This window comes from Aedes aegypti, chromosome 2 (assembly GCF_002204515.2).
Source record: "Aedes aegypti strain LVP_AGWG chromosome 2, AaegL5.0 Primary Assembly, whole genome shotgun sequence".
Lineage (NCBI taxonomy): Eukaryota > Metazoa > Arthropoda > Insecta > Diptera > Culicidae > Aedes > Aedes aegypti.
Window position 1 is genome coordinate 334,090,052 of NC_035108.1, and position 17,438 is coordinate 334,107,489.

At 36.4% G+C, this 17,438-nt stretch overlaps 1 protein-coding gene across 3 annotated transcripts in view; it reads right to left on the minus strand.

The window, feature by feature from the left end:
* The window catches only part of LOC5572617 (MAGUK p55 subfamily member 6), a 185,607-nt gene extending 169,849 nt beyond the window's left edge, over positions 1–15,758 (minus strand). The window contains exons 1-2 of one of the 3 annotated variants that reach the window (XM_021845986.1): positions 15,512–15,758; positions 12,191–12,811 (exon numbers count right to left, since the gene is read on the minus strand). In XM_021845986.1, coding sequence (XP_021701678.1) covers positions 12,191–12,689 — 499 coding nt within the window. In that variant the 5' untranslated portion in view covers positions 12,690–12,811; positions 15,512–15,758. The remainder of the gene's footprint in view (positions 1–12,190; positions 12,812–15,511) is intronic. The other 2 variants (XM_021845985.1, XM_021845984.1) reach the window with 2 other exon arrangements.
* Between the last annotated feature and the right edge of the window lie 1,680 nt (positions 15,759–17,438).

The following is a 17,438-nucleotide window of genomic DNA, read 5'->3' on the forward strand; positions in this document are numbered from 1 at the left end:
AGGATCTGCCGCAACATAAAGATTTGGTCTGTCGTCGATCGCCCGTCCACAAATCCGGCTTGATAGCTTCCAACAAATCTGCTTGCCAGTGGCGATAGACGGCGGAAGATGATCTGGGAAAGCACTTAATAGGCTGCATTAAGAATGGTGATCGCTCGATAGTTCTCTCATTCTAACTTGTCACCCTTTTTGTATATTGGGTATATTATTCCCTCCTTCCACTCCTCCGGTAGCTGTTCTGTAACCCAGATCCTGGCTATCAATCGGTGCAGACAAGTGGCCAACCTGTCCAGGCCCATTTTAATAAGTTACGCTCCAATACCATCCTTTCCAGCTGCTTTGTTGTTCTTGAGCTGTTTGATAGCATCCTTAACTTCACCTATTGTGGGAGTTGACACGTCTCCCTCATCCGCCGTACTGATGAAGCCATTCCTCCTGCTGTCTTGATCTTCCTCCTCTGCGCCGTTTAGGTGTTCATCGTAGTGCTGCTTCCACCTTTCAATCACCTCACGTTCGTCCGTCAAGATACCTCCATCCTTATCCCGGCACATTTCGGCTCGCGGCACAAAGCCTTTGCGGGATGCATTTAGTTTCTTGTAGAACTTACGTGTTTCTTGAGAACGATACAACTGCTCCATCTCTTCGCACTCCAACTCTTCCAGGTGGCGCTTTTTATCCCGGAATAGATGGGTTTGCTGTCTTCGCTTCTGTTTGTATCGTTCCACGTTTTGACGGGTGCCTTGCTGCAGCATCATCGCCCGCGCTGCATTCTTCTCGTCCAAAACCGTCTGACACTCCTCGTCGAACCAACCGTTCCGTCGATTTGCTTCCACGAACCCAATGGCACCTTCCGCTGCGTTGTTTATGGCTGCTTTGAGACTACTCCAGCAGTCCTCATCTGAGTTCATGTCCAAATGTCATTTTTCTGAGTTCATGTCCAAATGTCATTTTTTCTGTCGCTTGTATTTTTGTGTGGTGTAAAGTTAGATATATGTTTGCAATTTTTCTAGAAACTAGAACTAATAGGAAGTTGAATGCCACCGGACGCATTAAGATTGGTTGGAAATCTTCAGAAATATGACCATTTCCGTAAAACTGGTTCCGGAAAGCATGGTCAGTCATGTTTGTATTTCCAATCATGTAAATATTATCCGGAGCTATATGCAAGCGGACACCAACCTTAAAAATGATGTTTCCTGCAGCGTATTCAGAACCATTAGATGCACAGACCACTCTATAGAACGTTCCAAGTGCCCTGGGGGAAGTGGTCAATTAGGAACATATGCGGAACCATATCAATATGGGCATCAAACTTCATTGTTTTCAAAGGTTATACTTTCCGAAGCATTTCCAGCATCACCGGCTGCCATAACCACTTTATAGTAGGTTCCAGGTGCCCCGGGGGATGTGGCCATGACATGACCTCAGAAAATCCGGAGCATCTCCGGTGTCCAGTGGCCAATATGCATGGCCAAGGAAGTTCCTAAAACTGGACCAAATTTGCCGTCGACTGCTTCCAGATGCATCCAATTTCATTCATTTTTCATAAAGTTATAAGCATTTGAATTTGGGCAAAATTTTGCCTATCTCAATCATTTTGCCTATCCCCTGTATCATCAGAACGTATTCATTTTGACAAAAAATCAAAATTTTGAAAATCTGCCAAAAGTTGTTCTTAGAAAAACTTGTTTATTAAATATTTCTCCATCATGAAAATTTGTCCCAATCATCTGTTTACTATCAAGATTCTATGGTGAAAATTCAAAAAAAAAAATAAAAATGGGGTTTTGTGTACAGTGGTCACACTATCATGGGTCACCCACTATTATGGGTCATTTCCATTTGAAATGCGTGTGGAACAGAGTGACTAATAATCGTGACAAGGTGACCCATAATAGTGTGGGCAGTGTAATTTAAAATTTATGTTTTATTTTTGCATTTCTTATGAAAATATATAAAATATTTTTTCGGTGTATATTTTTTTCTTACAGTCTAAACGGTTCACTACAACTTCTTCATAGAACATTTATCTCTAAAATCAACAGTTTCAGAGTTTGAATTTTTCATATGCAAAATTGTATAGGCCATTTTCAAAAGTTATTCTTTAATAAAAATGATCAATTTTTCTAGGTGATTACTCCAGAGCACCAAGCTTGCATTGAGGATTTTCATTTAACGATCAAAACATATCGTGCGTCGCCCAAGTTTATAATCATTCGAATGAACGTGTCAATAGCATTTAGCAATATTAAAAAAACAGATATCAATATGTTAAAATATTTACAGTTAAGTGGATTATTGAAAGAATTGTAAAACATTTGAATTGATGCAAATGAACTGATTAATTAAGTTTAAAGCCTCTTAAATAAAAAAAAAGCATGGATCATTTGTAGGAAAAACTTATGCGGATAATAGATTAAATAACTATTGGATTCCACATTAGATGTTTAAAGAATTCGTGGCTGAATAATTGTTTAATTACTGATGATATCCATGACAAATTGTGAGAAATTTTGTTTGATTTGTTGCACGTGGAATTCCTCCATTCGTATTTTATCGGTACGATTGACGGTGGTCGAATTTACTCTTTAAATGGGCAGTAGGTTGTTCTCTTTATTCATACTGTTACAATAATTATTGGCAGTAAATATACGAAATATCCGTATATCAAAGGGCTATCAATATTCATAAGAGTGAATTTGTATGGTGTATTTTTCAGGAGTTCCATAGTGGATTTTTATTTATTTATTGGAGTAGGGAAAAGCCCCTAGGAGTGGCGTTCCTTTCGAAGCACTTCTCCTAGAGGCATAGAACCTTCAATTCTTTTCATCAAAACATTACAATAAACATGCACTTCCAGTGAGAAATAATTCTCTTTGAAGGGAGTGCGGTAAGTTTTTCAATAATGTTTCTGGGAAACCCTGAGTGGTTAATAAAGATTTTTTTTTTATGGTATTGATAAATTCTCAGCTGAGTTTTAGCTTGTTGCTCAGTGCCTTTCTGGCAAGGTTATGGCGTATTCATAATGATCCACATGACAGATTTTACAAAAATCGTGGGAACCATCCGTTCTTAAAGATCCCGCCTAAGACTGCATCAGCGAAGAGAAGCCACATCAGTTTGTAGGCATTTTAACATAGATTTATTTGAATACTTTTCAGATTTCATTATGCTTAACCCGTGACACATAATGTGTTGTGCATACAACGGAAAAGTTTCAAAGGAGTTTTTGGCGAAACCTGCTCCTTGTGCTCTGGAGTGGCCAGACATACTTTGACATATTTTTGTCCTTCATATAACGGAAATGTCGCAAAATAGGCCCTTCTGGAATCTGTGCGATGTGCTCAGGAGTGGCAACATATATTAACACAGAGGCAATTCCTTATTTATGGACATGTTCTGTCGAATTCATGAAGACTTCGACGTTGCGAAACAGGTTTTGGCCATGAAGCTGAAATGTCCCCTAAGACACCTAGTCCATTCTTCATTAATTGACATATTCTATCGGATTCACGAAGATTGAGACGTCCATGGCCTTAAAACAAGCCGACATAAAACAGAAATATCCCTCGCGGAACCTATTCTTAGAGCTCTGGAGTGGCCACATAAAACAGAAATACCCGACCAGAACCACCTAACAAAATTATAACACATTCCTATCGACAGCAGTTAAAAGTAACAGAATTTGATATAATTTTGTTATCAAAATGGCTTTGTTCTCAACTTGTTATATTTTTAGTAACACGTTTGTAACAACATTTGTTATATTTTTGACATCGCATTTGTAAGTTTGTTGTAAATAACATCCGATGTCATAAACAGTAACATAGTTTGCAATTATTTTGTTATTTTGTAACATCCTTGCAACACATTCTGTAAAAATTTTGTTATATTTGTAACAGGGTTTGTTATATTTTAGTTTAAATTAGTGCAAATTTTGTTAGAATTTTTATTATTTTAACTACTAACGGTACATGTTTTATAACAACTGGTGATATAAAATAATCATATCAGGAGAACACATTCTGTTATAATCTTGTTTCTTCCGTCTGGTCGGGTATCGCTCGCGGAACCTATTCTTAGAGCTCTGGAGTAGCCACATCAGTTGAAATTAAGCTGTTTCTTCTTCAATTGACATGTTCTTTCTAATTCACAAAAATTGAGAGGTCGCACGGCATGTTTCTATCGATTTACACCGACAGACTTGTTAAAACATTTTTCGAACCGTTTTTCCAATGCTTCGAACATCTCATGTCAGTATAATAGTACCCTGTTTGGCATAAAGTCGTTGGCATAATGGTCATTTGGCATAATAGCCATTAGGCATAATGATTGACTTCAAATTAGTATAGGCATTTTTTGAAGCTTTTACCGAGATCAACACCACAGAGCCCATAGCAATAATTGTTGGTTCACAACAAGCGTGGTGTTCGTTCAGAGCGATGAGTTTCAAAAATTGTTGTGACATTAGAGAGCATTACTAAATAAAATTCGTGACGGGTCTGGTGTAAGATCTTTTCGGAATAATAATTTTCTCTTCATCCCAGAACATAGAGTATCTTTGAGCTTGTTGCGATATACATATTTGAAAATAGTAAATTGGCAGAGAAAGTTCGCAGATACTCATAAAGGGAACGCTCATAGAATATTTCGCTGCAGATCAAGCTCTGTCCCAGTTTGGACGTAACACTCGGTGAAAATTACTTGATAAAAGAATGGAAAATTTATTTGCAAAATATTAAAAGTTCTAATCCAAAGATCTTTTAATACAGCATAATGCAAAAATAGCCTTTATACGAGAGCAGATTATGTTTCGTTTAAAATGTTTAAGACCCTAACGCAAAAAAAAATAACGGCATAGCTAAAACGAACAACACATTTTTAAAAGAAAATATTTGTGACAAAACTTTTCAACGATTCAATATAAATTCTAATCTTGGAAGTGTACATCAAAAACACCGTCTATTATCGAAAAAAGGGAAAATTTGTGATTGAAATAATATTTTTTCCAGCATATCTCAGAAGGAGATCGGCGTTTGCAAAAATAATATATATGCTGAATATTGCCAGTTTTGAAAGTAATTATCAATTTAACGTCTTGCAAGAATTGATAAAACAGCAAAATTTAAAAATGGTTAACATTTAGTTTTACTAAATAATAAAATTTAAAACAGTATAATTATAAAGAATAGCCTATTTTTTAAAGAAGGTAAAATTTATGACCAATAGAAGATTGGACGCCAAAAAATATTGCGTCACAATCAAACGAAAAGAACTACAAAATTGCGTTCAGAATCATCGAAGTGATTGTGCTACTTCTCGCCCAACGTTTTTTCTCCGAATGTCTTTTCCCCGAATGCCATTTCCCCAAAAGACTGATATCCCCGAAAAGTGGTGCAGTTTAAATAGGTGCTAGAATAGTCTTCAGTGACTGGATAGTGAACGAGAAAGATCGATAAGCAATCAATAGAAGGAAGTATTCTATCATTCTCGGCTATACACGTGTTGGCCAAAATGCTGAGGACGGTAATACTCGAAAGAACCGCCTATTAAATAAAGAAGGGTGCTTATTGGATGGCCAGTTTGTTCACCACCCTGAAATGTAAAAGCTACGCAATTATGAGTGCTAAAAACTTTTCTGAGAATTGGGTTAGTCGGGGAAACGGGATATTCGGGGAACTAGCATTCGGGGAACTGGCGTTCGAGGAAACGACAATCGGGAAAAAGTAGCACAACCCATCGAAGTAACTGCATCAATCGATTTCTCTCTTCGCTGAAAAATTGAGCAGATCAATGGCATCAATTGCCGCCCTTTTTTCGATTGGAAACAAAAAAATATGAAAAAATAGCTCCAAAATACAGCCTATGCATAAAAGAAGGTGAGATTTATTTTAAAATTTTAAATCAACAGTTTTCATACCTATAATTATGGTTACATCATATTTAGAAAAAGAAAAATAAAACGTTTGAAAAAAGGGTCAATTTGTGCTAAATATATAAAAAAAATAAGTACAAAAATTTATGCCAATAGCGAAACTCAAGAGAAGAAATAATACTTGAAAGAAGGGTAATTTCTGGATAAACAATAAAATACTAATGGCAATAACTTTCCTAATATGCTTTAGCTTATTCAAGAGCATTTTATTGTTGAATAAAGTGTCATTTTGTATCAATTGACTCCAAAACAAGCCTGATGCCATCAGAAAGATTCAATTAAAATTGAGAATTGAGGAATTCTCAGTTTCAGACTTATTATGCAAAACGACTATTATGCCAAACGACCATAATGCCAAACGACTTTATGCCAAATGACCTACCACCATCGGCGGTCTCGTATTCTTCGGCAACCTTTCCTATAAGAACTGCAGGCAAATCTGTTCGACAGCTCCAAATATGCTGCATTTTGAGATGTATTCATAAGAATGATCTGAATATTACTATTAGTGTGTTTTCATAGAAAAATACTGTGAATTTAACGTTTTAATTTTGATTGTCAATAATAACCGACTGGTGCCAAAGCCATAAACTACCCTATTTCTTAATTTTTTTTATAATAAATTTCTTATAAACAGATTTTATAAAATCCCTCGTTTCAAAATCTGGCCCAACTAATGTAATTTACGCACCCTCAATCTTGTTCATAAATGGAGATTTCAATGTGTTATTCACTATTATTTAATAACTATAATTATACTTTTGATCAAACAGGATATGCACTCATTAGGATAAATATGTCCCACAGCCATTACTAACCATTTGCTTTATTTACCCCAGTATCGATCGAAAATACATTACTATGTAGCATAATACAAAATGCCGTCACAAACTCGCCTACCAGTAATCGAATCAATCGATACAAAGCGTTAGCACAGGTGTATGACTTATTCATAACCAAAACATAGAGCCGAGTCATTGTCCGTCCGTCTTGGAGTGCAAACAAAAAAGGCAATGCGTCTCCTTCGCGGTTGAAAGCAGCACACAAACCGCGCGGTAATTCACTATAACCGAAATCGAACAAGGCTGAACGCTGGATTACGTGGGAGTAGCCAGGATTTACATGAGGTGGGAGGGGTATGTTGATTTGCAAACGACCTTTAAAGTTCTTTAATATATTACACGTATAAATACCATTTTTGCATTCTCTGCAGCTCGTTTGTACTCAAATTTTGTATATAACGTGACATTACGAAAACTGTATAGGGTAAATGATGGCTTCGGCACCCTGAGGGTATTTTCGGCAACACTAACTTATCGTCCTTGTTAGAATTTATCTACGGAACAAGGGTTACCTTCAATGTACTCAACATGTTCCTTGAACTATAATCTTCCATATAAATCACATTCTCGACGAAAATATTATATAACATGGGTTTTATTATTAAATGAAATAAATGCTTACGAAATCATCGTCATTTGTGAGCTGCCGAACAGAACAACACAAGAACAGCTTAGGAAAAACTCACCACTTCGAAAGGTCCAATTCTCCGCTCCAATGCCATTTTTTTCACAAAATCTACGCACCGATCACTTATGCACAATTAAACTTTTAATTGGTCTATAAAGCACTCGAAAATACTTAATTTTTATGCTTCAAATCACAAGTAAAAATTAATGAACTTTGTTTTCCTCGGCAATCACTTTTTATTACTGCACCAGGTTGCCAGAAAACCATATTCAATTGCGGTGTAATTATTATTCACGATTTAAATTCACAGAAAAGATCGAACACAACTAATTAATTTATTGGAATTATCCAACAAAGCATGCATGGGTAATAATTGAGTCTTTCAATGCCTTCCTTATTTGAAGATTGTAGCGCATAAACTTCAAAATACTGAGAAACATATAAAATATACGTCTTTTAATAGGTTGACTATTTTGGCAACACTCTTGTTGTTTTACAGGCAATCAGTGGATGATGTAATTGTGTCAAATCAAAAGTGAGTAGATTTGAAAAGGGTCTATTCTGATTTTCTCATACACTGAGAAGAATATGAACCTTAAACATTACTGGCAAGGTTTGGATTTTGATCCATATTCGGAGAGTGATATTCAAAAACAAAAAAAAATAAATCCTGGGACATCGCAATCGGATTTTTTTTTAATACACCCCAACCTCTTTTTACGACCGTTATCGGGGGGTCGTAAAAAAATCAGGGTAATAATTATGTTTTTGAAAAAATGCAACGTCTATATGCGGAAATACTGATTCGGGATATTCGGCAAAGTTGAAGCATGGGTTGAGAACTTTCCAAAATGGCCGTTCAAGTTTTCATATTTTGGTAATAGATGGCAACACTGCTCGATTGTTATCAAAAGAGCCAATTTTATGGGGGTGTGATATGCAAATACCAAGAAATTTCAAAGATGACGGTACCGAATGTTGACCAAAGTTGAAGGAAGTGTTGTGTGCTATACAGTCGGCCGAATCACAAATGTTCATGTGGCAGCACTGTTCAAGAAGAATAAAGAAAAGATCAAAACCATCAAACTTGAGCGGAACAGAAAAATAGAATGCTTAGCAACATAGCAATACTCTTCAACTGTAATCCAGTTTTTCATGAAGGGTTCAAAATTTTGTCGTAGCTGGCAACACTGCTTAAGTGAAATTGCGTCACCGGCAGTACAAGAGTGCATACAACTTTTGTTTTGCGGATATCTCAGGATCCTGACCACTTAGAAAGATGGCGTCTTCGGCAAAGTTGTTCAAGAGCTCAAGGACTATCATTATTCTGGCCAAGAGCTTCAAGATTTGGCCACCAGGCGGCGCTAGTGAGCGTAGAATTTTTGTTTTGCGGATATTTCAGGATGCTGACCACTTAGAAAGATGGCGTCTTCGGCAAAGTTGTTCAAGAGCTCAAGGACTATCATTATTCTGGCCAAGAGATTCGAGATTTGGCCACCAGGCGGCGCTAGTGAGCGTAGAATTTTTGTTTTGCAGATATCTCAGGATCCTGACCACTTAGAAAAATAACGCCTTCTGCGAAGTTGTTCAGAAGCTGATGCGCTATCATAATAAAAGCTATGCGATTCAAAATTTTGCCAAGGGCTATTATTATTTTTGTCAAAAGATATAAGGTTTTTCCCACCAGGCAGCGCTAGTAAGCACGATATTTTTGTTTTGCGGATGTCTCAGGATCCTGGCCACTTAGAAAGATGGCGCCTTCGGCAAAGTTATTCAGAAGCTCAAGCGCTATCATTATAAAAGCTATGCGATTCAAAATTTTGCCTCATGGCGGCGCTAGTGAGCATGAAACTTTTGTTTTGCGGGATCCTGACTACATAGACATGGCGTCTTGGGCAAAGTTGAGCTTCTCAGCAAGTTTATCGAAGACGCCATCTTTCTAGGTAGTCAGGATCCTGATATATCCGCAAAACAAAAGTTTGATGCTCACTAGCGCCGCCTGGTGGCAAAATTTTGAATCTCATAGCTTTTATAATGATAGTCCTTGAGCTACTGAACAACTTTGCAGAAGGCGCCATATTTCTAAGTGGCCAGGATCCTAAGATAACCGCAAAACAAATGTTTCATGCTCACTAGCATCACCTAGTGGTAGAATTCCGCAATTCAGTGATGGTGGTGCTAGCCCTTGAACTACTGAACAATTTTGCTGAACATCATGATCCTCTATTTTGAATACTTTGTAAGATATTGGTCATTTATAAAAACGTTCGTTAATCTGAATTTCAGTCGTAAAAAAGTGGTCGTAAAACGAACCGTCGGTAAAAAAACGGTCGTAAAAAGAGGTTGGACTGTAATACCATTCATTCTCTCGGTAATAACTTGGTGATAGAGCGTTCAAGAGCAGCAACCTTTACAGACCAAAATCATATCGAGCCATTCAGCTTGTCAGTGTTCAATTCACGGTTAAATTCTTGACATTAAAAAAAAATGAAAATAACTATGCAAGTACCATTGTTGGGGGTGAGATTTGGCCAAAAATGCGTAAGTTCTCATTTATTTTTTAATAACTTTCGCAATTTGACTTGATATGTTCGGTTAAATATGAGAATACGTTGCAAATGCTGAACAAATAATTGAAATCTGATTATTTTCCTTTAAATAGGAATCATTTGAAAATTGGCCCAAACTCACCCCTTCGAGAAGGTGACATTGGGACAAACAAACTACACTCAGGAAAACGAACTATCGATAAACATAGGAACCCCATATGAAAATTCGCCACAAGAAATTGGATTGAAATTCATAAATTTACGTCATGGAACCGAAATTCGAAAACAAAAATAGTTTTCGTGGCAACCTGGAATCGAACCAAGGACCTTGCTTAGTTTTGTAACAAAAACTACCCAAAAACATGATTTTTTGAAGAAAAAATCGAATTTCTTTGGATTATTTAAGTTTTTTTGCCGAATATTACATGTTTCATATAAAACTTATGTTTCTAAAAAATTTTGTTTGAATTACAAGTTGAATAGTGTGTTTTTTTAACATATGCAAATATATCATTGTTTCAAAATTATTTAAAAAAATGTTGCCAAGTCCTTTTTAAAGGTTTAACAAATAAAGAAAACCAGTTTCAGCTTTAAAAATATTGTTTAACTGATAAAAATTAAAATGCTGAATAACTTGGTCAAAACAGTAAAATGCGTTGTATGCAAAGCTTGAACACATTTAAATAAGCTTAAAAACCATGCAAAAAGATTTGGAATCGGTTGAGTATTCATGAAGTTATGGTCAAACAAAGATATTTTTTCAGTAAAATAAAAAAAATTGGAGTAAACTACTTTTTATTGAAACTAGTTTTGATTTTACACAAATTTGATGTTCTACAAAGTTTTCAAAAAAAAAAAAAAAAAAAATTTTAAGGTAATGGTGCTGAAATTACCGAAGTTATGGTGACTTCACTGAAGGCCATTTTTTATAACTTGAAAATTCACCTCCAAGACGCTTGCACCTCTAAATTTTAATATTTTTGGCTCAAACTTCGAGGTTTCTCTACTAATATGATTCGAATTCAGAAGAGTACACGAATTTTTGGTTTTGAGAACTTTTGAAAAATAAGCCGCACCCTAAATAGACTGTAGCGCATGTGCGAGTAGCAAATAGGAGCATGTATGTAACTCATTCAAACGCAACTCTGAAATTCAAGTAATCCAATAATCGCGTTCAATTAACCATGACGTTACGCTGCAACTTCTAGGTTGGATTCGCACCTGCTGCAAGTTTATTACCATGACATGGCAATTTTTAAAGCCGAAATGCTGCCATAGTGAGATTGAATACAAAATTTATTCGATAAAATAAATGAAAATGAAATAAGGCAGTGTCCATTTATGACATAACATTAAAATGTACAATTTTCGACCATTCCCCCTCCGCAACGGTCTTTGCATGAAAAAAATGTGTTTGAGCCTACTCCCCCTCCCCCTAGAGCGTTACGTAATATGTGGACGGCGCCTTAGTCTGCATAAATTTAGTGGCGTTGTGTATTCAATTTGAATCTCCGCTATTTTATTTCTAACTGCAATTCTTTTCTCAGTGTAGTCTGTATTTTTCTGCATTGGCCCTTTCAACGAGTAGAACATAATGAGTGACGTTTAATTTCAGGAATTGTCAACAAATACGAAATGTTAGTTTTTGCGCAGTTTTGGATTGCCGAAGTGAACATCTTTGTTGCCGACAATAGTAATTGCATTGCCGATAAAAGAACAAGTGCCTCGTGACTTTGGTGAGGAAAAATAGAAGATTAAGAGAACAAAATAGTGTTTTATGTATAACTATCAATAAACGAAGAGTGCTCAAGTGCAGTTCAGTTGTCTCCTGCTAATTGTTGTGCTCCATTGTTGCGTAAAATTGCCTTCTAAAAAGTTCAGCTGCTTAGGCTGCCGACAATACGTAAGTTCCCCTATTTCGAAAAACGCTGCGAAGTTGAAATTTTTAACTGGGGAATGGTTCAAGTGAACGGTTTGGATCATTCTAGATTACAAAAAGTACTGAATCGATTTGCCAACCCATGTTTCTTACGGTATGCAACGATATATACGGATACAATCATATCTGCGTAAGTCGGTGTTCAATTACTCAATATCAACTCAATGAAGTATGGTTCATTTTGTGTGATGCAATTGTTCAAGTATAATGATGAAGTTTGATTTTTTTTTCATCAGCCAGGTAATCTGGCTACGCTCATGTTTGATTATAGTTGAGAATGTATACCTTTGTACTCACCGTATCCGTTAGCGAACTCAACAATCTTCTCGGAGCTCTTTAGCAGCCCGAAATTACTCCACAAGTTATTGATTCGACGGCCAAATGACTTCCTCCGTACCGGTTTGCCGCTACTTTTGCTACCACTATTGTTGACGGCGGAAGCACTTGATGTCGTTCCTTTTGAGTAGGACGATTTCCTTTTCACCGGTTTCCTAATTTCATAACGATTCGTGTCCACCGGTATGGACACTGCTGCTATGGCTGTCGATGATCCAGGTGTACTGACGATGTCACCATGGACTCCTCCAACATTGTTGTTTTCTTCGCCGACAACGTGGCTCGCCAAAGACGACGGTTCACTTGATTCAAGATCTGCTATGGGAGCTTTCCCACCGCTTTTGGAAGGCACTTTTAAGGATTCCGGTTGCGTTTTCCTGCGAAATAGCGCTTTGAAACTGTCCACAAATCCGGATCCTTTGCGGGAATCACTGCTTCTTATTTCGTATGATTGCACCATTTTCACCGATCACCCAGTAACGAACATTCCAGTACCATTTCCCATTACATACTAAGCACTTCCTTTTCCTTCGATGCAGGTCAGAAACACGTTGACCCGTTGTTTCTTAGCCCGGCTGCACACTGGTTCAATACACGAAAAACGTGAGTTTTTTTTTTAGTTTTAGATGTCTGAACATAATGGTGTCACAAAAAAAAAGTTGGTGTGTTCTTAAAAGTATGATGATATCCCAAAAGCTTTGCACCTAGTAGTGCAGTGTAAATTTTTTCTCCAAAATTTGCTCCATTCGAATGGCTATCTTCAGCAAAGTTGTAGTTAATAATAATTGGCTTTATTGTTCTGTTGAAATTGCCTTCTCCTCACGTTTTTAAGACGGATCAAGAGTTTAAGATCATCGTCTATAATCACGGATTCAAATTTTACTTCACATTTTGGAATTGCAATGCTTCTGGCTTTAAAAATGGAATTTGTTAAAGTTTCAAGAGCATTGTCAATATCAAGATTTGTTTGTAAAGAAATGTTAACATCAAGATTAGAGTCAATATATGTTTCATATATATTCCAGTCGGCTCGAAAATAATTGCAAGTGGAGCTGATAGGATTGAGAATCGCTTCATGGGATATTTTAAATGTAACAGGAACATGATCAGAATCAAAATCAGCATGAGTAACTGAAACACCTAAAGTTTCAAAAACTTTAATTTAAAATAGCGAAAAGAGTTGATGTTTTATACGCCTATGAATGATGATTGCAACACCCCCACATGCCCCATCAAGTCGATCATTGCGATAAACAAAAAGTTAGGATCTCATTTGAGTTTAGATCCAGGTTTCGAATACGTTTCAGTAATAACTGCTATATGCACGTTATTAGCTGTAAGAAAATTAAACAACTCGTCCTCTTTACCATTCAGAGAACGAGCATTCCAATTCAAAATAATTCAATTATTATTTGGATCCATTTGAAAAACGTAATCCAATAACAATTTGATTAGTAAATTTACACCAACATGGACTGCTTCAGTCATAGTGGTGGCTTTGAACATTGCATTGGTGGCTTTGAACATTGCATCGACTCTCTTGCGCGAAGGGCAATCCCAAAAATTGGACTTACGATTGCCCTTGCAATTGGCGCATGTGAACTTATCGGTATCTTCCTTCACTGAACAGACGTCCTTGGCGTGAGAAGAACCTCCGCAAATCATGCATTTAGCATCCATGCGACAATTTTTTGTACCATGACCCCACTTTTGGCACTGACGGCACTGAATGGGGTTCTGGTAATTTCCTCCAGGTTTCTGGAAATGTTCCCATGTCACACGGACATCGAACATAAGTTTTGCTTTTTTCTAAAGCTTTCATATTATTTAGATCACTTTTGTTAAAATGAACGAAATAATATTCTTGAGAAAGCCCTTTCCGAAGAATGACAAATTGAGTTCTCTTCTTCATAATGATTACTTGGACTTGTTAAAATCCAAGTGAATCATTTATTCCATTTTTGATCTCTTCAGGTGACTTATAGTCACTTGAGAGACCTTTCAAGACAACTTTGAACGAACGTTCAGTTTTGTCGTCATAAGTAAAAAATTTGTGCTACTTCTCTTCAAGATGTCTGAGAAGAAGTTCGCGATCTTTAAGAGTTTCCGGCAAAACGCGACAGTCTCCTTTCTTTCCGATTTGGAAGAAAACCTTGATTCCCCTAATGGAGTACAAGATCTCCTGCCTAAATCCCCCAAATTCGGAACAACTAACCACGATAGGCGGCACTCTTTGCTTTCTCACTTGAATCAAAGAGCCTGGGCTAGAGACTGCTTCGATTTGTTGTTCGTAAAATTTGTCTACAGCCTCGAACCAATTGCTCATTTCGATGCAATTATCAACATTATCGATTTCATCCTTCGAAGAAAGCGCGCATTCCGGAGAAACGTCATTTCTTCCATTCTTGCTACGTTTAGTAACAGTTTTAAATCCCACTTTTTTGGAAGGAAGTTGTGAATTCAGAGATTCACCCTTCCTTTTGTTCATGGTTGCAATCATGTTTAGTGAATAGACGAAAGAAGACGTGACCTTCTAGCAGGTTTTTTTTTCCTAAGACCGTGTCCAAGAAGGATTACCACCGCTTGCTTTCACTAACGGGTCCAACAAAAAATCGAAAGCATGTGTCTTAACAAGGATCATAAAGGAAAATAGTGGAAAATAGCACTTAAAAATAACTTTTTTGTAGCACCGTTTATTTAGCACTGAAAAGTACTGTTTTATTGCTTTAGGTAGTTTTGAAAACTTCCAAGAGCAGAAAGTATTGGTGTACACACAGCACGAAGGTGCGATGCGCATTCAAATAAATTGAATTGTCTAAGCCTAAGAGATGTCTAAGGCAGTTGACGATTATCAATTTTCTTGGATATATATATATATATATATATATATATATATATATATATATATATATATATATATATATATATATATATATATATATATATATATATATATATATATATATATATATATATATATATATATATATATATATATATATATATATATATATATATATATATATATATATATATATATATATATATATATATATATATATATATATATATATATATATATATAAAAAAAAAAAAAACTTATTGAATGAAGACTTCAAAGTGAGAATTTGTACCGGCAAATATTGACACATTTCACGAGAAATGTTTCTCCTACAAAGTAGAACGTCCAAAATTTAAAGTTTTCCAGGATTTGTATCAGAACAGTACTTTCCAACTCTTTAGAACAAATCACGTTAACACGGTGAAAACAAAATAACTCACGTTTTTCGGCATCTGAACCAGTGTGGCTGGCCAGTTCACTGAACCGCACACAGGAGAAAAACTTTTCTTCACCCCGTTTTTTGAAATAGTAAGGCTCTTCCACAACACACACGCGATACTACATCCGTTGTGCAATTTTCACACCACACACCATACTGTCGTAAATTCTAAACAACGCAACAGCACGCGTGACTTTGTCGGGGCCTGGGTCAATTGCCCGGCCAAATTGAAGCAAAAAAACACTGAACCTCGCGCACGAAACGTTCTTCCTGCTCTGAGTCACTATCAACAACAACGGTGTGATGGGCGATGGAGTGTCGTCGTCGTATTAGTCGTCGCAAAGACACACAAATGGCAATCCCACCCCCTTCTCCTCCTCCGTTTCCAGTGGGGTGCTACTGATTGGAACACAAAACTCGACCAAACCACCCACCCACCAGCGGTTTAAGAATAGGGGGAGGGGGCACCCAACCACAGAAACACATGCTAATATCGCGCGCCGAACGGTAGGTAACTATAACCAACTACAGTAACAATGAGTTTCTTAGCGGAGAAAGCGTATTCTTATGGATCAAATTGTTCATTGGAGTGTTTCTCAATGAATGTTCGTTTCCACACTGAAACCGTTAGGTAAATTATAGGCTACCATGCGTCCCCATGAATGCTTCCGCGTATGAAATTCATGGAGACAAACACGAAAATGCTTAGTAGCCTGATGCAACTTTTTAATGTTTTGCTCCTCTATTCTTAAACGATGCCTTTTTAGGAAACTCCTATTCCACCTCTGCTTCTACCGTAAAACCTTAAGGAAAATCATCAGATAATGTACCTGCTTCTAGTAATATATTTTCCTCTGGTTTTAATTTTCTAACTGAACATTACAATCTAATGATTGATGTAATGTTCAAAACCACTACTATGACTGAAGCAGTCCAAGTTAGTGTAAAATTTACTAATCAAATTGTTATTGGGTTACGTTTTATAATGGATCCAATTAATAATAATTTGAATATTTTAAATTGGAATGCTCGTTCTATGAATGGTAAAGAGGACGAGCTATTTAATTTTCTTACAGCTAATAACGTACGTATAGCAGTTATTACTGAAACATATATGAAACCTGGATCCAAACTCAAAACAGATCCAAACTATTTTGTTTATCGTAATGATCGACTTGATGGGGCATGTGGGGGAGTTGCAATCATCATTCATAGGTGTATAAAACATCAACTGTTTTCGTCATTTGAAACTAAAGTTTTTGAAACTTTAGGTGTTTCTGTTGAACATAGCCTAGTAAATATACTTTCATAGCTGCCTATTTGCCTTTTAGTGCACTAGACAGCTAGTTAATTTAATTGAAACTGACTTGTGAAAATTGAGTCACAATAAGTCAAAATTGTTTGTCATTGGTGACTTTAATGCCAAACATCGGTCATGGAATAATTCTCAAAGTAATTCCAACGGCGCAATTTTATTTGATGAGTGCTCTTCAGGATATTTCTCAATGCAATACCCTGATAGCCCTACATGTTTTTCCTCTTCTAGAAATCCATCTACGATTGATTTGGTCTTAACCGACTCTAACCATCTTTGTAGCCAATTAATCACTCATGCTGATTTAGATTCTGATCATGTCCCTGTTACATTTCAAATATCCCATAAAGCGATTATCAATCCTATCAGCTCCACTTTTAATTGTTTTCGAGCCTACTGGAGTACATATGAAACATATATTGACTCTAATCTTGATGTTAACATTTCTTTACAAACAAAACTTGATATTGACAATGCTCTTGAAACTTTAACAAATTCCATTGTTGAAGCCAGGAGCATTACAATTCCAAAAATTGAAGTAAAATTTGAATCCAAATTTTCCAATTTCCAAAAATTACAGGTAAAATTTTGAAAAAAAAAACCTCAGAAGCCA